Consider the following 26,244-nt stretch of genomic DNA (forward strand, 5'->3'; position numbering starts at 1 on the left):
AGCAAGCTACCGATCTTCCTTCAAAATACATTCAGCCACACACCACTTGAAAGACTGCAATTTGTTTTCAGTAAAATAAGTAATTCCCCCCAAAAAATAATATTTATTGATTTTCTAACATTACAAATTACAAAAATTCACAAAAACAAGAATAAAAACATAAAAAAGAAAAACATATCAATTCTAACATTTTAATTAACATTGTAGACTTCCTCGTTTCCCCTCGCACTGGGTCCAATTTTAACTCCAAATTAAGCCATTTTCATTTATTATCTTAAATCATTCTAACACATTTTTTTCATTATCTCACAACTATTTCTATTCTTAAAAGCATCGACTATCTTCCACCCATAATTCATCTTAATCCAAATCTAAATTTATTTTCCCATCCATCTATCCTCTATTTCTCCCCTTAGCCTCAAATTTATACCCAAATTTTTTCCATACATTCAAATAGTATTTCTTTTATCATAATAACATTTAAACACTTAAATCTAATTCAGCCCCCCCCCCTGGACTCAGGGCAGTAAAATTAGTAATTTGGAAAGGTATGCGCTGCACACGGATGAGATGCAGTTTCACTGGAAACTGGAGAAGCATTTCCTTGATTATTATTTATTTCATTCTATTTATGCATTGCTTGCTATAAAACAGCTCACAGCGAACAGGCAATGTTGAAAGTGGATCACTGCAGAAACAACAAAAGCCCTTTTGGCTTTCTTAGTTATTGGAGCCCCTTCAAATCAGAGGGGAAAGTTGGGGTGGGGAGGGGGGTAGGAAGAACAAAGGGAGGCCAGCTCAATGGTAAGGACAGGGGTTAGATTTTGAAATGAAAGCACAGCAAGAGTCAAACTATTTCTACACCCTTAACTATAGCTTGAAGGAACCTTCCCTTTTGAGCTCCCCATGGCAAAAGGAGGAGCCATCAGCAATTCACTCTTTGCTGCCAAATCAGAGGAAGAACACTTTGTCCCCTTCTCACTGGTGGCGGGTCTTGGCCACTCCGATGTGGCTGTACTGCCCATTGTTGCGTTCTCCGAGAGGCTGGAGGGGAAGAGAGGCCTGCCGTTAGAACAGGGGTCTGTACTTTTCTTAACCTGCCTTAGGGACTTGCAGGTTGACCGAGGAGGATTTGGGCAAGACTAGTCTGGCACATGGGAGTGCTAGCGGACTGCGTCTGCATTGAAAGCCCCCCCCCCCAGCTGCACTTGACCCATCCTGATGCCACTGGAGATGAGGGTTCCCATTAGCTATCTGGAGGCTGCAGGGATTTCCAGGGGGGAAGCTGGGTTAGTCTGCTGCAGCAAAACCTGCAAAGGCTGGATCCATTTCAGCTGCCCAGCCTGGAGTCCCTGCCCTTTGTTTATTCATTTTTTTATGGCAAGAGGTCGGGTGGTGTCATGACCTGCCCGTGACAGATCAGAGTTTTCCCAATATTTCTTCCATCTCACAAAAAGAAAATCTGACAGTTTCTGTTGAACCAGCAGCACAGTCACTTCTTTCTTAGTACTATTGCCTGCCTTTTCATGGCACGTTAAAAGATTTAACAAGTTTACTACAGCAGAAGCTTTTGCAACCTTAGATTCACTTTCTCTGTCTGTCTACTCCTTGTTTTTTTTAAAAAAGACCAGGAAATCCAGCAGCTATCCCAATGAACTCCCAGAGTAGTGACAAACATGCACGGACCTTACAGCAGGCTCTGTATGAAAGAGTTGTTGCAAGGGCTGCTCACCCTGTAGTCCCCTGACCACTTGAAATGTCTCAATGCTGGTCTAACCTGGTTCTGACCTAGCCTGTCCCTTTAAGAGTACCCAGTTTTTCTAGACCAGGAGCTGGGACTCTCCCCCCCCTCCCCAGCCTTTGCTGAACTACAACTCCCATCAGCCCCAGCAAGTCTGGCTAGCAGACAGGGATGGTGGGAAATTTAGTTCAGCCCCATTAGAGTACCACAGCTGCTCTGATTCTCTATCATGTTTAAGTGGGGAGCTTGCACCCCACCCTACCCCACCCTAGTCTCCCCTCCAATGCACAAGCAGAGGGAAGTTGGGCAACTCCTGCAGTGATGAATTCGTGAAAGCCCACTCTCCCCACTTCCAAAAGGTGGCACCCACCCTGGCTCCATGCTTCTATTCCTATCAGCATGCCAGAGCCACCTGTCAATCAGAACCCACCTGAATCAAGAGCTCTTAAAAACAGAACACTGCCAACATTCCTTTCCCCCTCAAATGCTTATTTTCGGAAGCCTCATTCATAATACTGTAAACTCTCTTAAAATTGTGCCACTGGAGTTTGATGTGTGTTTGCAACTGCTCACTCCAGGGGCAGACTTTGGTAATAGGGGCGCCCTAAGCAAGGACAAAATTTGGCACACACACACACACACAAAAAATCTTATTTTCTCAACAATTCATTTTGGTGCAGCTGATTTTTTGTGAATCTTCTTAGTACCAATATAAACATAGGGATTAACAACAACGACGACAACAACAACAACAATATCATGCGCCCCCTTGGCTCAGTGCCACCACCCTAAATCTAGCATTGCTTACTCATGGGAGAGATTGTGTGCCTAGACCTCTTGGATTCAGCCTATGTATTTGTGTCCAAGGAGGCTGCTATCTAGGGAAGAAAAGAAAGCTGCTCTGTTTCCTGTAGAAGGAGAGGTATAGGCTGAGTGCTTCTTCCACTTAAGAATGGAGGCTTAAGAATGGCCTTTGACTCCAAGCCAGAGAGGAAAGGGCTGGAAGCACCAACACACCTCATACTGGATTTGGAAACAGCTGCTGCTCCTGTTTCAAGGGATGGAGGACTCGCCCTGCTTCCTGCTACACACCCCATATCACAGCAAACTTCAGGTGTCCGGAAAGGACTGTGGGTGTTCTCATCCTTCATTTATTCTTCCTTTATTTTTATTTTTTCAAATGAAGTTGCTTTTGGGATTTTCTGCCACCACAGTCTCTTCATTTTACCCCACTGGGAGGCTAATCTCTGGCCACGAGGGCTAGAAACTAGCTTTTTAAAAGAACACACAGACAGAATCATGATTCCCAGAAGAATACAGTGGTACCTCGGTTTAAGTACACAATTGGTTCTGGAAGTCTGTACTTAACCTGAAGCGTACTTAACCTGAAGTGAACTTTCCCATTGAAAGTAATGGAAAGTTGATTAATCCAGTTCCAGACGGGTCCACAGAGTACCCAACCTGAAGCGTACTTAACCCGAAGTATGAGTGTAATTGGTTCTGGAAGTCCGTACTCAACCTGAAGCGTACTTAACCTGAAGTGAACTTTCCCATTGAAAGTAATGGAAAGTGGATTAATCCGTTCCAGACAGGTCCGCGGAGTACTTAAACTGAAAGTACTCAAACCGAGGTGTACTTAAACCGAGGTATGACAGTATATTGTCTCTGCAAAGCAGCACCCTAGGCTGAGGCAGAAGAAGCTTTGCAGAAGTCAAGGAATTCTTGGATGCAAAGGGCCCCTCATTTCACAGCTTGGGAGGAGCTGTCCAGGAAAACACCACCATGGAGGAGAGGAAGAGATTGACCACAGGCACCCACTCACCTGGTAGAGCTGCTCATTGGCTAATAAGGTCTGCTTGTCAGAAGCTGCAAAGTCAAAACAGGAAATGTCAGGATGACTCCAAGTGGGGGATTAACAAAATTAAACATTAAACATACCAGGTATGGGAATGTGGATACCAACTTGGACATTGCTCCCTTTTCCAATGATGTTTCCCCATCTCCCAGCAATTGTCTGTCCCCCAATGCTCACCCTGAGATCGTCGGCCCGGCTCCCCTGCAGCAATGTAGTACACACCAACAGCCATGAAAAGCGTAGCCACGATGCTGGCCGTCAGAATCCCCATGATGGCGGCAAGGTCCAGACGAATACAATTCTGGCACACTGTGGCAAGAGGAAGAGAACTCAACATGCATCCTATGCTCACAAGCACACCTGAGTTTTGTCCACATGTGGCTTGATTTGAATAGAGTGTGCCTCTGAGCACATGGGAACTGTAGTGCTTTAGTATTTTGATGTTTGCAACCCTGGGCTCCTTTGGGGGGACGGGCAGGATAGAAATTTATTAAATGACAAGAATAATCAATAAATGGCCGGTCCCTCGCCATTGAGTGACTAGAAACAGCCAGTGCTTTTTTTCTTCGGGGGGGGATGCAGGCGGATGCATGCCCCTAAACATTTTATGAATCTTTGTACTTTTGTCCATTTACTGTATTTATTTCTCCTGATTTGAACTATAAAATGGTGGTTTTCTTGAGTCAAAATGAGAGTAACCCTAAACATTAAAAACATTAGTAACCCTAAACATTAAAAAAAAAGCACTGGAAACAGCCATTTGCCATCTGGGACTAGATGAAAAGCACTTCTGGTTGTAGGGTGGGTTTTCTAGATAATAATAATAATAATAATAATAATAATAATAATAATAATAATAATAATTTATTATTTATACCCCGCCCATCTGGCCGGGTTCCCCCAGCCACTCTGGGTGGCTTCCAAAAAAACAGAAATTCTAAAATACAGAAATCCATCAAACATTAAAAGCTTCCCTAAACAGGGCTGCCTTGAGATGCCTTCTAAAGGTCTGGTAATTGTTCTCTTTGACCTCTAGTGGGAGGGCATTCCACAGGGTGGGTGCCACTACCGAGAAGGCCCTCTGCCTGGTTCCCTGTAACTTGGCTTCTCGTAATGAGGGAACCGCCAGAAGGCCCTCGGAGCTGGACCTCAGTGTCCGGGCAGAACGATGGGGGTGGAGACGCTCCTTCAGGTATACCGGACCGAGGCCGTTTAGGGCTTTAAAGGTCAACACCAACACTTTGAATTGTGCTCGGAAACGTACTGGGAGCCAATGTAGGTCTTTTAGGACCGGTGTTATGTGATCTCGGCGGCCGCTCCCAGTCACCAGTCTAGCTGCCGCATTCTGCATTAGTTGTAGTTTCCGGGTCACCTTCAAAGGTAGCCCCACGTAGAGCGCATTGCAGTAGTCCAAGCGAGAGATAACTAGAGCATGCACCACTCTGGAGAGACAGTCAGTGGGCAGGTAGGGACTCAGCCTGCGTACCAGATGGAGCTGATAAACAGCTGCCCTGGACACAGAGTTGACCTGTGCCTCCATGGACAGCTGTGAGTCTAAAATGACTCCCAGGCTGCACACCTGGTCTTTCAGGGGCACAGTTACCCCATTCAGGACCAGAGAGTCCTCCACACCCACCCGCCTCCTGTCCCCCACAAACAGTACTTCTGTCTTGTCAGGATTCAATCTCAATCTGTTAGCCGCCATCCATCCTCCAACCGCCTCCAAGCACTCACACAGGACCTTCACCGCCTTCACTGGTTCTGATTTAAAAGAGAGGTAGAGCTGGGTATCATCAGCATACTGATGGACACCCAGCCCAAACCCCCTGATGATCTCTCCCAGCGGCTGCATATAGATGTTAAAAAGCATGGGGGAGAGGACAGAACCCTGAGGCACCCCACAAGTGAGAGCCCAGGGGTCTGAACACTCATCCCCCACCACCACTTTCTGAACACGGCCCAGGAGGAAGGAGCGGAACCACTGCATGACAGTGCCCCCAGCTCCCAAGCCCTCTAGACGGTCCAGAAGGATGTTATGGTCGATGGTGTCAAAAGCCGCTGAGAGATCCAGCAGAACAAGGAAACAGCTCTTACCTTTGTCCCTAGCCCGCCGGAGATCATCGACCAACACAACTCCTAACATCCAAACAGCCCATCAATCCAACAAAACAAGTCCCGGAGCCCAGGGACTGTTGCTGCACCACAACCAGCAGAGAGACCTGCGCAATATGCTTAGCAGGATACTTACCACTAACAAAAGAACAAGCCAGCCGAGAGGCTTAAAAGTGGAACAGAAACAAATTTTGTCATTCAAAATTCTCATCTGAAAGGTATTCTAAGTTTGATGCCATTGTGTGATATCCAACGATATTTGATATTTGATATTTGATTTCAACTTCTTTAAAAAATGAAATCACAGTCAGATCTGATGTGAGTATTTGACAGCTCCCATGCAGAAGCTGCCAATCTTTGATGGTGTCTGAGATCTTTCATGCAACAGCAGTCTGCTTTTGAAGTAAGATTGTTCATTTAGTTTAACCAATTAATTAGGAAACAAGCCCCAGAAAAAGATAGTACTCTCTACCATATGCGGTGATCTTGTAAGAGAGTAAAAGCTTTATGGGAAATGATTTATAACAAATTGAAGAAAATGTTTAAGATAACTTTTAACATTAAAAACCAGAAGCTTTTTTTAGGGATAGTAGATAGTGATATACCAAAAGACACCCCACCCAAATTGTTTATGTATGCCACAACTGCAGCTAGAATGTTTTTTGCCTAGAGATGGAAAGAAGATATAGTACCAACCCTGGAAAAGTGGCTAATTAAATTAATGAATTATGCCGAAATGGCAAGGTTAATGGGTGTACTAAAAATTTCTTAAAGATTGGGAGAAATTTGTGAAAAATGTGAAAAACCCATGTATGCAAATAGATCATTAACAGGATTAATGTAAAACAAGTGGTTAAACATATTATTATGAGAAACTAAAGAATAACTTTAGATGGAGTAATGTGGAAAATGGAGCATAAAAATTAAAATCAGAAGGAAACCACAAAAGGGAGGAAGTCAAATATGTGTGCATTAGAAATGTATGTAATTTGTGTTTTTGCAATTTGTATGTTTGCAAAAAAATTGAAAAACCAAAAAATAAAATTTATATACTGTATTTTAAAAAAAAGGATACAAAGAAAGCAGGCTCCACCAGGGCCATTGACAACATCACAACTGCCAGGCTAAGCACATTCACACTGGACAGGGTTGTTGTGGTCCCCACCAAGTGGCCACACATCTGGGTGTGTCCCCCTCCCACCATCTCCTCAGTTGTGTGACTCTCTGGAGTAGCACTGCTTTCTTTTCCCTTCACATGGGGGAGGAAGGGCTCACGCACTTCGGACGAACACCTGAAGACGTGCGTCATTGCACTCAAAGACACCTCTCGGGTCATCCAGGATGGCACCCAAAGACAGGCTAGTGTTTCCGTGGTTTAATGCATTCCCATCTTTCTTCCAGCTTATTGGGTGGTTGTTATCCTCTTTACAGTAGAGGACAATGTTATTCTTATGCTGCTTCACTGTGATGGATGCCGCAGCAATACCTATGAGGAAGGAATGACAAGGTGGAGTGAAACACCCGCAGCAGTGCCCTTGGTTCATCTAACACTCAGAGGGACGCAAGATCAGCCACAGCTGGGATGCACAAAGGAAGACCACAACCCTAAGGTAAAGACCCTCTCACAGGAAAGTGATAAAAAACATAGACTACATTGCTTGTGCTGGAAGAGGAGGAAGCTACTAGGCTGACCCCCTCCTGCAATAAAGGAATATACAGCTGTCCCATATGGGGATTGAACCTGCAACCTCGGCGTTATCAGCACCATGCTCTAACCAACTGAGCTATGAAGAAAGCCAAGTCATTCCATGGTCCAATAAAAGAGGGTGGGAATTAAGTTGTGCCAAGAGTCAGCCACATCACGCTACTTCGCCCACTTCTGAAACAGAAACATGGCCTTTTAAATGCTTTGTGGGAAGGGGCTTATTGGTGTCAAGGAGTGGGGACTATGCCCAGATCTGGACACAGAAGTCAGGACAATGTCTGCAGCCCAAACACAAACACCTGCATCCTCCCACCAGGCTGTACACCTCAAAACAATGGAAGCAATTACTTGGTGTTCAGCAGTAGTGGCAGAATGAAAAGGACAAATACCACACTAGGGATAGCTAGGAAAGGGACTGACAATCAGATGGACCCAGCATTATGTAAATCACAGTGTGGCTGCATTGGAACTACTGGCTGCCACATCTCGATAAGGACACCAAAGAGCTTAAAAAAAAACAAAAAAAACCAGCGGGGGCAGCCAAAACGATTAAGAGGCCAGAACACCCGCTGTCACAAGGAAAAGCTAATGTGTTTGTGGTGTCTTAGTTTTAAAAAAAATGGTGGTGGGGAAAAGGGACATGTTTGAGGTTTATATTATGCACATTGGACAAAGGAAAGTCTGCTTCTGCTCCTCTCTCTCTCTTATACAAACACACACAGACACTCACACACACTACTACTACAACAACCCAGAGTTGTACAATGAAGTGGAAGAGTGGGACATTCAGGAGAGAGAGAGAGAGAGAGAGAGAGAGAGAGAGAGAGAGAGAGAGAGAGAGAGAGAGAGAGAGAGATTTCTTGTGGAATTCTCTGGCACAAGATGTGGTGATGATAGCTATTATTAATGTAGGTTGGCGATTGATCCTGATGGCCAAATGGAACCTATCTCCTGTGGTTGGTGGTTCTGCTTTATCCTCTGAACAAGGCACTAACATTTCATAGGGTCCAGCGGCCAGTAAGGCCTGATGCCTTTCAGGGTGGGACATAGAAGCTAACTGTGGCGAGCATCTTCTTTTCAAGCATTTGATATATACAGGTTTTTGGAAGCGTTTTAGAGCACAATTACAGGCAAAATAAAACAATATGGGAAAGGATTTGTCAATGAACATTTTAAGGTGAATGGGTTAGTTGTCTTCCCACTCAAGGACCCGACTTCTCTACTTTTCTGTCTTTGTTCCCCCACCTCCACAAATGTGAGATCCTTTCCTGAGGCTAGACTCAAGGGCCTTTGAGCGAGGTCCTACCTTTGGAGAAGAGCAATCCAAAGAGGAAGGTTGCACACAAGAGATGCTGGCTGCGTCCCATGACCCTTCTTCAGAGTGTGTGCTGATAACCCGCTTATTCTTTCCCTTGAAAGGAAATTGCCCACTTTGCAAAAAGACACCCACAAAGAAGTGCAACTTCTTTGCTCAGTGCTGTGCTGAGCTGGATATGAAAGTAGAAGAAAACATCTCTGTAGTCAGCCAAGAACAGGAAACCTGTGGGTGGGAGGCCTCTCTGTCCCCGCTGTGCGTGAAAATGAATGAGTGAATAGATGTTAAGAAAGAGTACAATTTCCGAAGGGAACCACAGGGGAGGGGGAGTGCTCTTGTGTTTGGGACCTGCTTGAGGGTCTCTCACAGGCAGGTAGGATAGTATGTGAATAGGATGCTGGACTTAAAAGGCCATTGATCTAACCCAGCAGCCTCTTCTTATGTTCTTAAATGGAAGGAAATAGCCTGCAGAACATGGAAATTTAACTGATTCCTCACCACACACTATTCCCCCCCCCACCAGATCTGCCAACTTCATGAACTGTTGTCTAGAGAAGTGGTGTACTCGCTGGGGGTGGCATGCAGCCATCACACCATCAGAGGGTGGGTATTTTGGTGGGGAAAGTGGTGAGGTGAATCCTGGAAACCCAAAACAGCCGCTGGCAGAAAATGACAATTGTGGGCTGGGCTGGGCCAGGGCAGGATATAACTTCCACTGTGGCATTGCAAAGCACTGTCTAGTACGGTATATGAGAAAGAAGGATTGCATTGTAGGATTGTTACATAACTCTCCCTCTCCTCTCCATGTCCTGTTTGTGGGCTTCCCAAGAAGGCATCTGGCTGACGACTGTGGAAAACAGGAGGCTGAATAAGATGGGTCCCCATTGGGTTTGGTCCAGCGACACACCTCTACAGTACTTAAATTTGGCCACAGCCCTCATACTGCAACATGAAGACAATGCTTGTAGATTTGATTTTCATTTTTGAAATATTTTAAAGAACCATTTGAAACTGCATTGATTTTCACAAGAATATCTGAGCATGAAACAGTATGAACTCGGCTGCAGTGCTAGAATAGATACAGATATACTGTAGAGATATAGAAAGAGTGTGTATGAACTTCCACCACCGCTTCTATATGTGTGGGCAGTGGGTAAGGATGGATATGCTGCTGCCCAAACAAAGCTACACAAGAGCAAAGCAAAACTGGATCTCTCTCCATTGTTTCATATGAACAGCTGTCACTTTTACCTTGGCAGGCGAAGTGGGAAAGCAAGGCTTCAAATACAGCCAGGAAGCCCCGCCTTCAGGAACGTGAACGGTCAATCTGATCCTATTACAGAGCTACGATTTCAAAGTGTTTACAGTTTAAAGAACCTTCGGAGCAGTTATTGCAAGCAAAAAGCAACAAAGAGGCTCGTGGCTCCTCATGTTCCAACAAATATCCTTATGCTATAACCTTTCGGGGACAAGAGGCCACTTCCTCGGATACATCACCCTCAGTTGCAATAGCAGGGATATGATACACACATCATCATGGCTGTAAGCGGGGGCGGGGGATGACTTGTGACCAGGGACCCCCTGCCAGGAGGGCTGTTGCGAGTCAGAGGGGACGATTTCACCCTCCCAGCTGTCCCTATTCAGAGCAAACGGCCCTGCAAGCCTTTCACGAGATGTGATCCTTCGGCCGCAGCCCCCTTTCTACAACTTGCGCATAGCTGTCAAGTTTTCCCTTTTCTCGCGAGGAAGCCTATTCAGCATAAAGGAATTTCCCTTTAAAAAAAAGGGAGAACTTGACAGCTATGCTTGCGGCATGAGGACGGCAGAATGTATTTGTTTTAGAATTGGTGTTGGCTAATTTTGCAAATACTGGAATTTACGGGTGGCGGGTTGTGGGAGAAGCAAACGTTTCCTACGAGGCGACACCTGGGTCTTCTGCTACCTTCGGGGCGTAGTGCAACGGATGGCTGCTGCCCAGTCAATAGCTGTATGATCTTGGATTTTACACATCTCAAAACGGGAAACGGGAAAGCGAGCTAGGAACAGAACCACGTAGTCCTCTCTTTCTTTTTCCTATCTCTGTGGCTCTAATTTCTCTCTTTCCCCCCGCCCCGCCCCCATGCGTTCCCGCCTTCCCTTCTTCCATTGGTGGGGCCCGCTTCCGACCCTCTACGATGACGTATTGGCGCGATCCAGTGGCGTCACGCGTTGTCAAGTTGACTGACTGGGAAGTGGCATCGAAGCGGTCGCGGACCGGTAAGCAGGCGAAGAAGCGGCGAGTCCTGTCGCTCCGAGCCTTGGGCTGGAAGGACCAGGCCAGGCCGGTGGGGTTGCCCTGATTTGGGGAAGCCTTGGTGCGGTGCAGGTTGTTCGGCCCAGCCGGGAGGCCCTCCGTGTGCGGGAGCCGCCGTCACCGTCGCCTCCTGGCTCGGCGCTTCTGCCGCAGCTGCGGGTCAGCGGCGTCGGGCCTTCCTAGGCTCCCTCCTCGGGCCCTGGAAAGAGGGCTTCTGAGTCGGCCTCTGAGGCCCTTCTCTCGCTTTGGTCCCCAGCCCTGGATGGAGTTCGCCTGGCGGGGAAATGACCGACCAGGAGAACAACAACAGTATCTCCAGTAACCCCTTCGCCGCCCTCTTCGGCTCCGTCGCCGACGCCAAGCACTTCGCCGAGATCCAGAAGCAACAGCAAGTGACGCCGCCCGTTGGTGAGAGGGGGAGAGGCGGCCTCGCTTTGGGGGGGAGGGGTTGACGCCCCTGGCCTAGGAAACATTGGGTCAGATCGAAGGTTGAATCCCACGTGGAGGCATTGGTGAAAGCACTTGAGTGATCTTATCTGTACCCCCACCCCTCCTTGTCCTTATTTTAAACGACAAAAGTTACCCACCAAAAGTTGGGCATCAGTAACCATAGATTGCAAAAACTAATCCGGATTTTAAGGAATTGGTACAAAGAAGAATTGGATTAAAATGGATAAAATCTAGTAGATGCTGAAATCCTCAATTTTTCACTGGCTTAACCCCAGGCTGGAAAGGTTTTTTCTCTGCTTCAGCTTGTGCAAATCTTTGGAAGAGCAGAGACAGTTCGTGGTGGTGGGATAGTCACTGAGGCAGCCTTTTTGTGTCTTGACTGGCCTGGCTAGGCAAACAAATTGTGTTTGGGTGATAAGGTACAAATGGTACCCATGTGGGGCTGGCAACCAGCCTACATGTGTTTTCTAGAGGCGACAACAATATGTTTGTGATTTGTGATAAGCTGACTTTGTGGCTGGTAGCTGTATTTGCCTGGTGCCTGACACCTTATCAAGAAGCCAAATCTGAGGCATAGGCCATGCTGGTCCCTCCTTCTTCTTGACGCAGAGCCCTCCAGGGCAAAAGGCCAGGTTGCGTGGCTGGTGCCTGGTGGGGCCAAGTTAGGCTGCTTCTTAACTAGTTTTACTTCTCCAGTGGAGGAAACCTCGGCCAGCCAAGATGATTCTGACAACAGCGTGTCTGAAAGCCTGGATGATTGTGACTACTCTGTGGCTGAGATCAGCCGCTCATTCCGTTCCCAGCAGGAGCTCTGTGAGCAGCTCAACATCAACCACATGATCCAGAGAATCTTCCTGATCACGCTTGACAACAGTGAGTATGGGGCGTTAGTTCCTGGGATCCAGACTAGGAGGAACTCTCAGTTATACTAGGGTTTTTGCAGCTTACTAAGAGTAGGGCTGCAGTTTTCTATGGTGGCTGTAGACTCAACACAGATAATCTTCCACTTGTAACACCTTTTGCTGTACTATGTGCTGCAGAATCTCCTAAAGAAGAACTTGGCTGGGTTTGGTTTCTCTTACACTGTGCTTGTCACTGTATAAATGCTTTCCTGACACACCAAGTGTGGTGGCAGGTAGTAGTGTTTCCTGTAATAGTGCTGCTCTATTCTGCTGCACAATGATTTGTGTGGGGCAAGAGAACCCCTCAAGCTTGGATCCCCATGTGCATCAGTTGCCTTAAAAGTCTCTCAAGAGTTCTAAAATGCTGGAATGGCTGTGTCCCTTCAGGCATGTGCTGTGCCACTGGCACTCAATAAAACAAAGCTTAAATCTCTCCCTTCCTCTTCCCCAGTGAACTGATAAAAATAAAGGAAAAATGAAGTTAACGTCTGCCAAACTAGGGAGGGGGGTTATTGGGTAGTTGTTTTTATTTTGATTATATATTTTGATTTTGTTCTGTGAACCGCCCAGAGATTTCTGGGTAGAGGGTGGTATATAAATAAAATAAAATAATAAAATTAAAATAAAATAAAATAAAATAAATAAGAAGGTGGGGCGGGAGGATGATGTATGGGTTGGGCGCTTGTAGGGACACAGATTCATGCTTGTAGTGTTACTGATGTTGCTGGTTTGATGATTCCCAACCTGCAGGTGACCCCAATCTCAAAAGTGGCAATGGGATTCCTGCACGCTGTGTGTACTTGGAGGAAATGGCAACAGACTTGGAGGATCAGGATTGGCTTGACATGGAGAATGTGGAGCAGGTATCTGTGCACATGCAAATGCAGTTGATTTTTCTGCCTGGCAGAACATCCATGAGCCTTGGTGAAGGATGCAGGCTTTGCCCTTCAGGACACACTGTTCTCTGTGCTGATGTTCTTGAAGGACCCTTCAGGTGGATCAGTCTTGTGAATGGAAGACATTTGCCTTCTCTCCTTTTGTAGTGCTCACTTTCTAGAGTAGGGCTGGCTAACCTATGGACCTGCAAATGTTGTTGGATTTTAACTTGAATAATCCTCAACCACTAGCCATACTGGTTTGGGGCTGATGGGAGTTATAGTCCAACAACATCTGGAGGGGCACAAGTTAGCCACCCCTGTTCTAGAGCCACCAACGTTGCATTTTGGACTTCTTGTTTAATCAAACAGACTTGTCTGAGCTGGGTGCCTGAATCCTATCACCCATTTGCTTGCAGCTCATGATAATGTGGGTGAAGGATCTGGCCTTAGCCACAGGGATTGTCTTGGATGGCCTTCGGGTCTTACTGTGTGTTTTTGATACATAGCTGGGCACTTGCTCTGTGTGGCTGGTGGGTGGGCAGGGTTGTGTACTGACCATTTATGTTTGACTTGGCATGTCTCTCCAGGCTCTCTTTACCCGGCTACTCCTCCCTGAACCAGGGAATCACCTGATTCACATGACCTCGGCTGGCATACAGAATCTATCAGCTGAAAGAGATGCAGGGGAGAAGCACATATTTCGCTACCTCTTTGCCAGCTTCCAGAGGGCAAAGGAGGAGGTGGGTCAATGCCCCACATCCCTGTCAGCAAGTCTGACTGCCTGAGCAGAGCAGACCAGCAGACCAGAGACAAAGTGCTCTCCTCTGTTCTCCTAGATTACCAAAGTGCCAGAGAACCTGTTGCCCTTTGCCATGCGCTGCCGAAACCTTTCCGTGTCCAACACTCGCACGGTCCTCCTCACCCCGGAGATCTATATCAACCAAAATGTCTATGAGCAGCTAGTGGACTTGATGCTGGAGTCCCTTAGAGGAGCATGTAAGTTAAAGAGGCAGAGCTGGGCACCCTAGAAGTTGTTAACGGGCTACAACTGCAGGAGGTCCCTCAAAGATATCCCACCTTTTTATTACAGTTATAAATGTGTTGGGGTATCTGTATATTTCTGTGTGTGTGAATGAATAAATGTCTGGGTGTTCACTTCTCTCCTACTCTCTTACTGTAGGCTTTGAAGATGTAACTGAGTTCCTGGAGGAAGTCATAGAAGTCCTCACCATGGATGAGGAAGTGAGGACCTTTGAGGAAGTAATGGTGCCTGTCTTCGATATCCTCTTGGGACGGATCCGAGAGCTGCACCTTTGCCAGATCCTGCTATACTCCTACCTGGACATGCTCCTGTACTTCACTAGGCAGAAAGATATAGCGAAAGTGAGCATTTGGCTAGCCTCTCTTCAGGGTGCCAGGGAGCAGCAAACCAATCAGTCATGGCCATCTTCAGCCTCCCTCCTGGGTAGAGGGATAGTTGCTTGTTCTCTTCACTGTGAAGGGAGAATGGCCTTCCTGATTCTGTGCCGTGGTTGCAACATGCATCAATGATAGGCTGGCCAATATGGCAGAGCCATCATTCCATAAAAGGGTGTCCTTCATTCCACAACTTACATCAGGGCTTACCCTGTACAGTACTGGCTGACTAGCAGTACCTTCTATTTCTGTTTGTTCAGGTTTTTGTAGAGTACATCCAGCCAAAGGACCCAGCCAACGGGCAGCTCTACCAGAAGACTTTGCTGGGAGCTATCTTGAGCATCTCATGCTTGTTGAAGACCCCAGGTGTGGTAGAGAACCACGATTACTTCTTGAATCCCTCTCGGTCCAGCCCTCAGGAGATCAAGGTGCAGGAATCCAACATCCATCAGGTGGGTGGATGTGCACGTTTCATACCAGTGTAGCTTAACCAGGCAGAGTAGAGGGGGAAGCAGTGGAAAATGGCAGCTTCTCTCTCTTAAACTTATCTTTCTAGTGTGATTTGGTGGGTTCTTGGTTGTTCCTTAAGTCACAGATTGTCAACATCAAAGTATAGTGAAAACCTCCGCAGGAAATTCATGATGCTTGGGGTATTTGAGAAGACTGCTGAAAGTTATGGAATTTAGGAGAGAGGCAACATAGCTCAGTGGGTAGAGCACAGACACTGCATGTGGAAGATCCCACTTTAAGTTGACTGAGCAAGTGTGTTCGTGTTGTACACATCTTAAGACTTCTGATGTTTTGGCAACAGTTCATGGCTCAGTTCCATGAGAAGATCTACCAGATGCTCAAGAACCTGCTGCAGCTATCACCACAAACAAAGCACCGAATCCTGTCCTGGCTGGGAAACTGTCTCCATGCTAATGCAGGCCGCACGAAGATATGGGCCAACCAGATGCCAGAGATTTTCCTCCAGATGTATGCCTCGGATGCCTTCTTCCTGAACTTGGGGGCCGCCCTCCTCAGGCTATGCCAGCCCTTTTGTAAGCCCAGATCTCCCCGGCTCCTCACATTTGACCCTACCTACTGTGCGCTGAAAGAGCTGAATGAGGAAGAGCAGCGGAGCAAGAATGTGCATATGAAAGGTGAGCCACAACTTTGCAGGTGCCGAAATCTTGTCCTCATACCCTTGGCAAGGCAGCCTGTAAGGGAGGAGGCTGCTGGCCAAGGGCAGAGGAATAGTTAGAGGAAACCAGAGTGCTCCCATTGGCTCTGGCATCCTCCTGGTAGGTGTTGCTTGGTGGGGAAGCAATTCCTGTTAACTTCCTTCAAGGTTTGGAGAAAGAAACCTGCTTGATCCCAGCCACAACTGAGCAGGAGCCAGAGTTTGCCCCCAGCTACAACCTCGTGACGGAGAACTTGGTGTTGACCCAGTATACCCTCCATTTAGGATTTCACAGGTACTGCCTCCAGAGGGTGTATGGGTGTGGGGGATTGGCAAGGCCTTGCAAGTGCCTCTTCCTTAAAGGTAAAGGTAAAGGGACCCCTGACCATTAGGTCCAGTCGTGACCGACTCTGGGGTTGCGCGCTCATCTCGCATTATTGGCCGAGGGAGCCGGCGTGTAGCTTCCAGGTCATGTGGCCAGCATGACAAAGCCGCTTCTGGCAAACCAGAGCAGCACATGGAAACGCCGTTTACCTTCCCGCTGTAGCGGTTCCTATTTATCTACTTGCATTTTGACGTGCTTTTGAACTGCTAGGTTGGCAGGAGCTGGGACCAAGCAACGGGAGCTCACCCCGTCACAGGGATTCGAACCGCCAACCTTCTGATCAGCAAGCCCTAGGCTCTGTGGTTTAACCACAGAGTCCCACAGCGCCACCTGGGTCCCACAGCGCCACCTGGGCCTCTTCCTTAAAGACTGAAAATTTGCCCACAGCAGGATTGGGCTGTAAAAGCCTGGTTGGCCGCCTTTGCAACTGAGGTGACCTGAGATATCCTACTGACAGGCAAAGCCTGTAACGAGAACAGGGATGTGAGAGCACCCCAATCAAATTTGTTTAAGCAGACATTGGTTTGGAGAAAGGAGATTTTACTGCTATAAAGAAGACCCTAAAGTAGTAAAGCCAATGCACATGATTTCCAGCTGTCCCCTTGAAGCACCCCTCCTTGACGTGGAAGCCCCCTCAAATCAAAGCAGCTATCAAACAAAGGATTGCAAAAAAGCCTCTGGATGCAGTAGTTTGTTCCAGTTTGCTGCTTGTGTGATCCAGCAGAGAGAATTAGTTCTGTTCCTGGGAAACCTGAATTTTTCGCATCTCTAGTTCAATGGGGGAGCCTTAGACACCCCCCCATACTTACAGAGACTATCTTGTACACCCCACTTTGCTCCTGTCCTTCTGGTTAATGTATGTATTTCTGTTGCTTGTACAGGTTGCATGACCAGATGATCAAACTAAACCAAAGCCTTCACCGGCTGCAGGTGGCCTGGCGAGAGGCTCAGCAGAGCTCCAGCCCTTCAGCAGACAACCTTCGGGAGCAGTTTGAGCGTCTCATGACCATCTATCTCTCCACCAAAACAGCTATGACAGAGCCACAGATGTTGCAGAACTGTCTTCACCTGCAGGTCTCCATGGCTATTCTCCTGGTCCAGCTGGCCATTGGAAACCAAGGGACCGAGCTGGTAGACCTGACGTTCCCTCTGTCTGAGGTGGAGAAGAATGCTCTGGCCTATGTCCCAGGTGACCAGCAAGGGGCTTCCCCTTTGGAAATGTTGGGCTTATCTCTTTGGCCTATGACGGCATCCCAAGGTTTTGAACACCTCTTTTCCTCCAGCAGTTTCCTGAAAGTTAAGAGCACCCTTGACTGAAGGGCATCTAGAGAATTATAAAATATACCCTTTTGTAGTTTTCATCAGGGTTTAGTAGACCTAGAAAAGTTCTGGGATGGAGCGAAATAGTTTACAAGCAGGGGCCTTTAGTTCTGCTCTCTCTGGAGCAGGCCTAGCTGGCTTATTACAGCATCCTTGGGTAGGTAGGTAGGTGGCAGTGGTGACCATGGTCTAGGATTCTTAAGTCTGGCAACCCCAAAAAAATCCACACAGAATCACTGAAATAATTGGGACAAAACATTGCATTGGCTGTGCTTGTGTGCAGTCTCTAGTTCCACGCTAGAGATGGAAGGTTGAGGCTTCTGGAGTTGTGAAGGGAAGATATGCTGATGTATAAGAGGGCCTGAGAATTACGCCGGCAGCAAAAACACCAGACCTGGAAGCCCCCCACGAGCAGGCACTGAAGGCCCAGGTGGTTTTAGGCTTGTCTTTGCAATTAAGGACAAATGCATCTTTTCCAAAAGAAAAAAAGCTGTTCTTCCCAGGACACCACACAAAATCGGACATCACTTGCTGTACAGATTCCACATTGCTCTAAAAGATTCCCCTGCTACATCTTAGGGACCTTCTCCCTTAGTGCCAGAAAGATGTACAACTCCAGAAGAGGTGTCTGTCTTGCTGGCAGGGATGGTGTATGCTACCTAAAAAGCTAAACTTAGAGAGACAGTGAAATGGATGGTGACACACAAACACATCTGTCTCTATCCTTAGATGTGAAATAGCTACAAGTGTGCATCCATTTCCAACACCTTCCATGTTGACATATAGGTTTCTCTTCCTGTGAGCTTTAGGCAAGGCCAGGCTGTGGTGTCTTGGAGTATGTTTAGTTTGACCTGCTTATTGACTTTGGAGAAGCTAAAATGCCGTCCTGTTCCAGAGGAGTCTTTGTACTATTGAGTTCTTTATATCTGATCAAGGTCTGGGCCTGAACATTCTCCCAGCAAGCACCTCATTTGGAGCTTTGTATTTGCAGAATTTTTTGCTGACAACTTGGGTGACTTCTTCATATTCTTGCGCCGCTTTGCTGATGATCTTCTGGAAACGTCAGCTGATTCCCTGGAGCACATCCTTCATTTTGTGACTATCTTCACTGGGGATGTGGACAGGTAATGGCCTCTCCAGCCACTTGTCCACCTCATCTCCCTTCATCCAGGCTTCAAGGGTGGTCACCAGTAAATATTTGGGAGTACCAAGGCAGGGAGAGAGGTTATGGCCAGATCAAATCAATCCCCTTTGAGCCAGGCAGTGATGCTACAGCTCCTATACCTTAGCACGGAAGACCAGGCCAGTGCAGAAATCTTAAGCCATTCAGGCAGCTGGTAATGGCTTCCTGTTCTGCCTCCCTCTGTATTCTTGAACAGAGACTGTCAGCTTGAGACCCTTTCTCTGTCAAAGGAACAACTGGGGGCTTTGAAGTCCTGCCCTTACCTGTCAGGTGTTGGGTATGGCTTTCTGAAAATGGCCTGGCAGGCCTAAAGATACCTACAGGTCCATGTTTGGTCAGGAGGTTGGAGGTTCCCCACCCTTGCTCTAACAACTACATTGACTGCTGCATTGTGAGATAGCTATTTATTTTTGTTTATTTGTTTATTAAATTTATATCATGCACCTTCCTCCAAAGGAGCCCAGGATGGCAAGCATGTTAGTACTCAAACAGTGCAACTGAAACTTCTAAGAACAGTTAAAAATGCCTAAAATTAATTACCTACACTCAAACTAATAATTTCAAGGTTACTAGGGACAAGACTTTCAGCCAAGAAATGCCAGGGCAAATAGGAACGTTTAATTTTTTTTCCCTAAAAGTTGATTGCGAGGAAGACTAATGAAGCTCACAAGGGAGGGTATTCCACTAAAGGGTAACTGCCACTAAAGAAGGTCATGTTTTGGGTCACCGCCAGCAATGACACCACCAGCAGGGCTTCCCCTGCTGATTATAGGGTTAGCCTCTAAGGTCCTCAGTGTCCAAGCTTTTGGGGTTTTAGGAGATCAAATCCCACATTTCCACTTGAGCCAAGAAGAAATCAGGTAACACTTGCAGAAGTTAGGGCACTTGCCTCATGGTTCTGGCATCTTCCAAGTTCTGCCCCAGTCGGTGTCTCTGAATTGTGGTCAACAGCAGACAACGAGGAAGCCACTAAGAAGCAAAGCTTCTGGGATATGATGGCAGGGCTAACAGTCATCCTTGAATGTCCTCCCAGGTGGTTGATCATCATTTGCCCTCCTGCAGGATGAAGAACCCACACCTGCGAGCCAAGCTGGCTGAAGTGTTAGAGGCTGTAATGCCTCACATGGACCAGGTGCAGAATCCCCTTGTCTCCAGTGTCTTCCATCGCAAGAGGGTCTTCTGCTCCTACCAGCATGCTGCCTACCTTGCTGAGGCGCTCATCAAGGTCTTTGTGGACATTGAATTCACTGGTAAGGAGGAGGTGGGAAAGAGGGACCTTGCTCTAGCATTGCCACTTTCATCTTCTTCCTCCTCCTTGAGCTGCTGCCATTTCCATTCCTGCTCAACAGAGCCATCTTCCCAGTCCCGTGCTTTGCATATGTGATAGCAGTGCTCAGGGGCAAGGGGTTTTTCCTTTTCTCCCAAGTCCTCTGAGCACCTTATTCTGCACCAGACATGGGTGACGTCTCTCCCTGTACCATTCATGGCTCTGCTTTTTCTTGAGTGTAAATCATGAAAGTGGAGGGTGGAAAGTGCCAGCCCTTTGCTGTTCTCTCTGGAAATTCAGTAGCACACTGTCATGCCAAGATGCAGCTTTAAAGCAGGAGGACCTGCCATATTGTGAGCAAAACATCCCTTCCTTGGTTTTGTGGTGCTGCCAGATCTTGGCATTCATTTTGGCTTGGCCTGTTCTTTTCCCCCTGCCTAGGGGATCCCCATCAGTTCGAGCAGAAGTTCAACTATCGCAGGCCTATGTACCCCATCCTCAGGTATATGTGGGGCATTGATTCCTACCGGGAAAGCATCAAGGTAAGGCTCGGGAGGTGCATGAGTTGCTTCAGCCAGGACAGCAATAATCTCTGGGAGGGAAACATCTCTTTCTCCCCCTCCCTCTTCTTGCAGGCACTCGCCGACTATGCCTCAAAGAACCTAGAAGCAATGAATCCCCCTCTCTTTTTGCGCTTCCTAAACTTGCTCATGAATGATGCCATCTTCTTGTTGGATGAGGCCATTCAGGTAAAGCATTTTTATTTATTTTTTGATGATGGGAGGGAGCACCAAATAGGAAAATAAAACGGTCCCAAAATCTATGAAACAAGAATTTCTCATAGCCATGAAAGGAATTGCCACCTGCAGTTACTCTAATAGTACCAGGAAGGGTGTTTGTTTGTGTGTGAGAGAGAGGGTGGGGGGAGAGTTATTGAAAGTTCTCGGAGGATTAGATATCTCTGAACTGATCATTGTAAACTAGCTCAGGAGAGGGAGTGGAAGGAAGTTTCTCTGGCAGCCTCTGTGGCACTGAGGCCAGTTCTCCTGAAGGGTTTGTGTGTGTAGAGACACTTCTCCTGAAGGGTTTGTGTGTGTAGAGACACTAACTTTTTTGGGTCACCACCCCTTCGGTTCCATGGTTTCACCCCCAGTGCCCCCACCCTTTAAAAAGCATTATTCGAAATAGCGGTCCACTATGGACACGGGTGGCGCTGTGGGTTAAACCACAGAGCCTAGGGCTTGCCAATCAGAAGGTCGGCAGTTCGAATCCCTGTGACGGGGTGAGCTCGTTACTCAGTCCCAGCTCCTGCCAACATAGCAGTTTGAAAACATGCAGTGCAAGTAGATAAATAGATACCGCTCCGGCGGGAAGGTAAACGGCGTTTCCGTGCGCTGCTCTGGTTGGCTTAGTCATGCTGGCCACATGACCCAGAAGCTGTACGCCAGCTCCCTCAGCCAGTAAAGCGAGATGAGCGCTGCAACCCCAGAGTTGTCCGCGACTGGACCTAACGGTCAGGGGTCCCTTTACCTTTTAAGGAAAATTACAACACAACGAAATTCAGAGCAGGAGCAATTAATTGCACATTTGTTCAGAGCCCAATTTAAACTATTTAGTCTAATTAATGCAACAAAATTGATAAACAAGATCCAGTGATGCAAACTTTTCAAAGTTTGATAGTCATTTACACCTTCAATGCCCCACCACCACCAATGCCCCTTGCCTCTTAGCACCCCCCTAAGTAATCCCACCCCCACCCCTGGGGGTGGTACCACCCACTTTGGGAAACACTGCTTTAGACCAACTTCAGTTGCATTACCCATGCTTGTAAGATTCATTCCCCCTGCCCCTACTGAATACTGTTGTGTGTTCATCACTTGCTCTACTGCCTTTTCTCAACCTTTCCTCTGCTGGTGTGAGCTGGAGAACTCTATTCTGCCATGCCTGCCTAAGAGGGCTGCATCTGGCCTGTGTTGAGGAAAGAGGCCCATTCCGGAAATTGAGTCTGGCTGATCTGTTGCTGTTGCCCCTCTCAGCTGCTGTCCATCTCCTTAATAGAAGATTGTGGAAAATGGGCCAGAGGACTACTGAGCTATGGTGTGCTTCATACACCCTCTTCCTTCTCTCCCTTTCTCCCCCACCTGAAATCGCTCTGCAGTACCTGAGTAAGATCAAGATCCAGCAGATTGAGAAGGACCGGGGTGAGTGGGATGCCCTGTCTACAGAGCTGCGGCGTGAGAAGGAAGCCAGCCTGCAGATGTTTGGGCAGCTGGCTCGCTTCCACAACATCATGTCCAATGAGACAATTGGGACCCTGGCCTTCCTGACTTCAGGTAAAGACAGCACTCTCCAGCTAGGAGTGAGGAGGGGAGCTGGGCTGTTCAGGGGACCTCACAGAGATCTGGTTTACATTGCAGAGATCAAGTCCCTCTTTGTGCACCCCTTCCTGGCTGAGCGCATTATCTCCATGCTCAACTACTTCCTGCAGCACTTGGTGGGCCCCAAAATGGGGGCTTTAAAGGTCAAAGACTTCAGCGAGTTTGACTTCAAACCCCAACAGTTGGTTTCTGACATCTGCACCATCTACTTAAATCTGGGGTATGTGTATTGGGAAGGAGAGAGCAACTTGGTGGTGGTGGCTGCGGCAGCCCTCTGAGTATCAGGGAAAATCAGTGAACGCTTTCCTCCATCATTCCCTTTTTTGGAGCATTTTGTTGACCAATGTTGCAAAAAGAGGGCAGGGCCAGCTGAGCCTTTGGTCTGTCCAAGCCCAAGAGCATTGGTATGCTTGTGGAAGTGTGAGAGAGCGAGAGAATGCCAAAGGTGGAAATCCGTAAGGCAGACTGGGCTTGCCTAGGGAAGAAAGTGGAGAAGCTCCCTTCTTTCCTTGAATGTGTGGAAGGGCCCTGCCACTCCCAGTGTTCTCTCAACCCTCTTCTCTTTCAGGGACGAGGACAACTTTTGTGCCACAGTGCCCAAGGACGGGCGATCGTATTCCCCAACTCTTTTTGCTCAGACAGTCAGAGTCCTGAAGAAGATTCACAAGCCTGGCAACATGATTGTAGCATTTAGCAACCTGGCAGAGAGGATCAAGGTGAGGGGTGGTGGACGGGAGCTGGCGCTAGCTTCCTCCCTACTTTCCACAAAGGAACCCTCCTTTTTGGAGAGCTGCTTGTTGGTGCCTGATCCTCTGCGGTTGGCATTTTGAGCTGGGCAGCTTCTCTTGCGGGAAGGAGGCTTTCTCTGCCTAGTAGCATGTGCAAGGAGGAGACCCTCTGAGCTGTAGGCTTTCACTAAGTCCCTGCATGAAAGGAAAGGCAAGGGAACAAAACTGAGTGTAGTGGGAGCATTAGCCCCTTCCATAAGCCAGAATTACATTCCTTGCCACTTCCTGGAGCTAAGCCAGGCCCAAGAATATAACTTTGCTCTCATTTGTTGCCCTTAAACAAAGGCTTGGCGGCAACCAGTCATTGCTCAGCTTCTCGGGTGTGGCGGGCAGAGGTTTCCCTCTTTCATCCAGACCACCGTTGACTTGAGCAGGCAGGGACCTCTCTTAACAACTGTTGGGCTTTCTTCTAGTCCCTTGCAGACCGCCAACTGCAGGAAGAGGAGACCTACGCGGATGCCTGTGATGAATTTCTGGACCCTATCATGAGTACTTTAATGATGGACCCGGTGTTGCTGCCTTCCTCTCGGGTCACTGTAGATAGATCAACAATTGCCAGGCACCTCCTGAGGTATTCACAAGGATGGGAAGGGGTCAGGGTCAAGGCTGAACAACTGATTGCTTATCTCGTCTAGGAAAACATTAGGTGGCTATAGCTCCAAGTACCTCCCCCCCCCCAAGTCATTTGGTGTTAATGTAGCCCAATTTATCCCTGGGTCTGCCTCAGTTAGCTCTACTATTCCAGGCATACCCAATTTTCTAAAATAAGCAAATTCCTATCACTACAAAATGCTCCCTCACAGCAATGGCTGCACATTGGGGGGCTGTCAGAGCACCATGTTGGGCTTCCACAACTGTGGTCAAATAAAAGGCAGACTTGGTCTCTGCCAGATGACTTCCTCCTTGATTTGATATCCATCTGGTGGGGTGGGGGCAGGCCTATGTGTCCATCTCCAAAGGTTGGTGGCACTGCCTCCTGCCCACATATCTGTGCTACCAGCTAATCTCTCCTTTACATGCTTCCTGGTGTTTTATCCCTTGTAGTGACCAGACTGATCCTTTCAACCGGAGCCCCCTCACCATGGACCAGATCAGACCAAATACTGAACTCAAGGAGCGGATCCAGCAGTGGCTGGCAGAGCGGAAGAAAGAAAAAGAGCAGTTGGAAGGGACTCTGTGATCTGGATTGTGGCCCTGCCTGGGCTTCCACAACCCCCAGGACCTTTAAACTGCCTGCTCCTTCCCTCTTTTGCGCTACCACTGTGGAGTTGTGGGGGGAGAAGTGTGGGGGTTCTATGGGCCTGTTTTGGTTTTCGGGTTTTTTTGCCGTTAGGACTTTTGTCAGAAATCTTTAGCTGCTCCCTGCCTTTTTGGTTCACCTGCTGTCCAGTTTCCACAGCAACTGCCCTTCCCCATATCCCTGCCCAAATAGGTTTCTCTTCTGTTGCAGCAGCAGTTCTCGTGCCAGAAACTTTTTTTCTGTTTTAATGTGAAGGCAAAAGCTGCACTCTCCCCATTGGACAGACCTTTGTTTATGCAATCCTGACACTATTGACTGAGATCTGCAACTCACTTTGGTCCATACAGGGGGACTATTACCCACCAACAGCCTTTGGGTAGAGGAAGCTGATGCCAAGAGGCTGGGTGAATGTCGGCTGTAGCATTTGCCCCCTCCCCAAGCTTGACATATCATACTGTGGTGATGAGCCCCCCGTTGTTGCTTTTGCTGGCAATGACTCAAGTCTTCTGGGCTGGTGGGCCTGTGCCCAAAGCACTGTGTACATGTTCATGCAGGTACCCTATGAATCCTGCCTGCATTTATACTGTGCCTGTTGCATGTCAATATGTATGCAGTGTGTATATAGTATAACATTCACTTTAGACCAATAAAAGTGTCAGGTGTCCATGTTTCTTTGGTGTTGTATGCCTGTTGATCCTGTAGCCTTCTACCCTCAACCACTTCCTCTCTACCAGGGTAGCTGCTGCAACCTTATTGGTGTGCTCAATATGCCCCTTGGCTGCTCTTCGTTTAACTCTTCAGTTTTTCCATTTCAAAGCAAGTATGTATTTTTGTTTTAAATATTCTACCCTGCTCCATTTAAATGAGATAAAACATATACTTGATCAGCTCTCCAGAAGTAGATGCTTTTCGTATATTCTTGTTGACTTTCCTCCCCTCCAGCCTGGTGTGGAAAACCCTTACCCTATAGAATACTCCACAAACATTCTTCAGGGCCTAAACACATTTAAATCTTCCCAGTGAAGATCCTGCACTTTGAGCTGTCTAGGTGGTCCTGTGTAAGGAGATAAATAGCAATTATGAAACTGCTTTCTTGAGGTCCTTGGGCAGGCATCCCTAGAACTTTGGCCCTCCAGATGTTTTGGGCTACAATTCCCATCTTCCCCAACCACTGGTCCTGTTAAATAGGGATCATGGGAATTGTAGGCCAAAACATCTGGAGGGCTGCAGTTTGGGGATGCCTGTCCCTGGGCTTCCATATTTTTCTTTTCTTTCTTTTTATGATTGCACAATTTGTTTCCCATAATCAGTGGTGCACCATAAGTGCTTCTCACCCCCTTTCACAGTGTGTGATATCAAGATACCCCAAAGCAGGCAACATGCCTGTCACAAGCCCATCTTTTTATACCCTGTGACACTTTCTTCCTCCTATCCATAGCTGCCATAACCACCTCCTCCCCTTCCTTCCACAGCCTGCCTGTATTCAGGGGTGCATTGGCTTGGAGAAATTTGACAGGTTCTATCTAAATGTGTCCCACAGTATATCCCCATACACAATCTGTTATTTAAAGTGGATCGACATTGTTTTTTGTTGTGGGTTTTTTGTTTTTTTAAAGAATGAAAACCACTCCCCATGGAAGGATTCACTCCCCTGAATTTGAAGAAGCAGGCATGGGGGCGGGGGGGGGGTGAAAAGCATGCTCCTACTGCCACTACATTGAAGTGGCGCACTGTGGGTGGTTTGTCTAGGCTAGGACATGGTTTCCCAAACTTGGGTCTCTAGCTGTTGTTGGACTACAACTCCCATCATCCCTAGCAGGCAAGATAATAGAATGATGGGAATTGTAGTCC

At 47.5% G+C, this 26,244-nt stretch overlaps 2 protein-coding genes across 2 annotated transcripts; one reads left to right on the forward strand and one right to left on the reverse strand.

Moving 5' to 3' along the window:
• Window positions 1-87: 87 nt before the first annotated feature.
• LOC118097067 (T-cell surface glycoprotein CD3 gamma chain-like) lies at window positions 88-8,980 on the reverse strand. The gene is made up of 5 exons (XM_035139652.3): window positions 8,720-8,980; window positions 6,988-7,194; window positions 3,774-3,905; window positions 3,564-3,607; window positions 88-1,044 (listed from the first exon to the last, which is right to left on the reverse strand). Exons 1-5 carry the CDS (start codon window positions 8,778-8,780, stop codon window positions 979-981), a joined length of 510 nt encoding a protein of 169 aa, XP_034995543.1. The 5' UTR covers window positions 8,781-8,980; the 3' UTR covers window positions 88-978.
• Window positions 8,981-10,857: 1,877 nt separating this feature from the next.
• UBE4A (ubiquitination factor E4A) lies at window positions 10,858-25,063 on the forward strand. The gene is made up of 20 exons (XM_035139651.3): window positions 10,858-10,984; window positions 11,278-11,429; window positions 12,168-12,344; window positions 13,124-13,236; window positions 13,839-13,991; window positions 14,088-14,247; window positions 14,432-14,634; window positions 14,928-15,119; window positions 15,479-15,812; window positions 16,001-16,127; window positions 17,099-17,406; window positions 18,529-18,661; window positions 19,783-19,970; window positions 20,429-20,529; window positions 20,623-20,736; window positions 22,146-22,320; window positions 22,405-22,585; window positions 22,934-23,081; window positions 23,567-23,724; window positions 24,198-25,063. The coding sequence occupies exons 2-20, from the start codon at window positions 11,306-11,308 to the stop codon at window positions 24,331-24,333; spliced, it is 3,225 nt and encodes a 1,074-aa protein (XP_034995542.3). The 5' UTR covers window positions 10,858-10,984; window positions 11,278-11,305; the 3' UTR covers window positions 24,334-25,063.
• Window positions 25,064-26,244: the final 1,181 nt, after the last annotated feature.

The sequence above is a fragment of the Zootoca vivipara genome, chromosome 14 (assembly GCF_965207765.1).
Source record: "Zootoca vivipara chromosome 14, rZooViv2.hap1.1, whole genome shotgun sequence".
NCBI classification, from domain to species: Eukaryota; Metazoa; Chordata; class Lepidosauria; order Squamata; family Lacertidae; genus Zootoca; species Zootoca vivipara.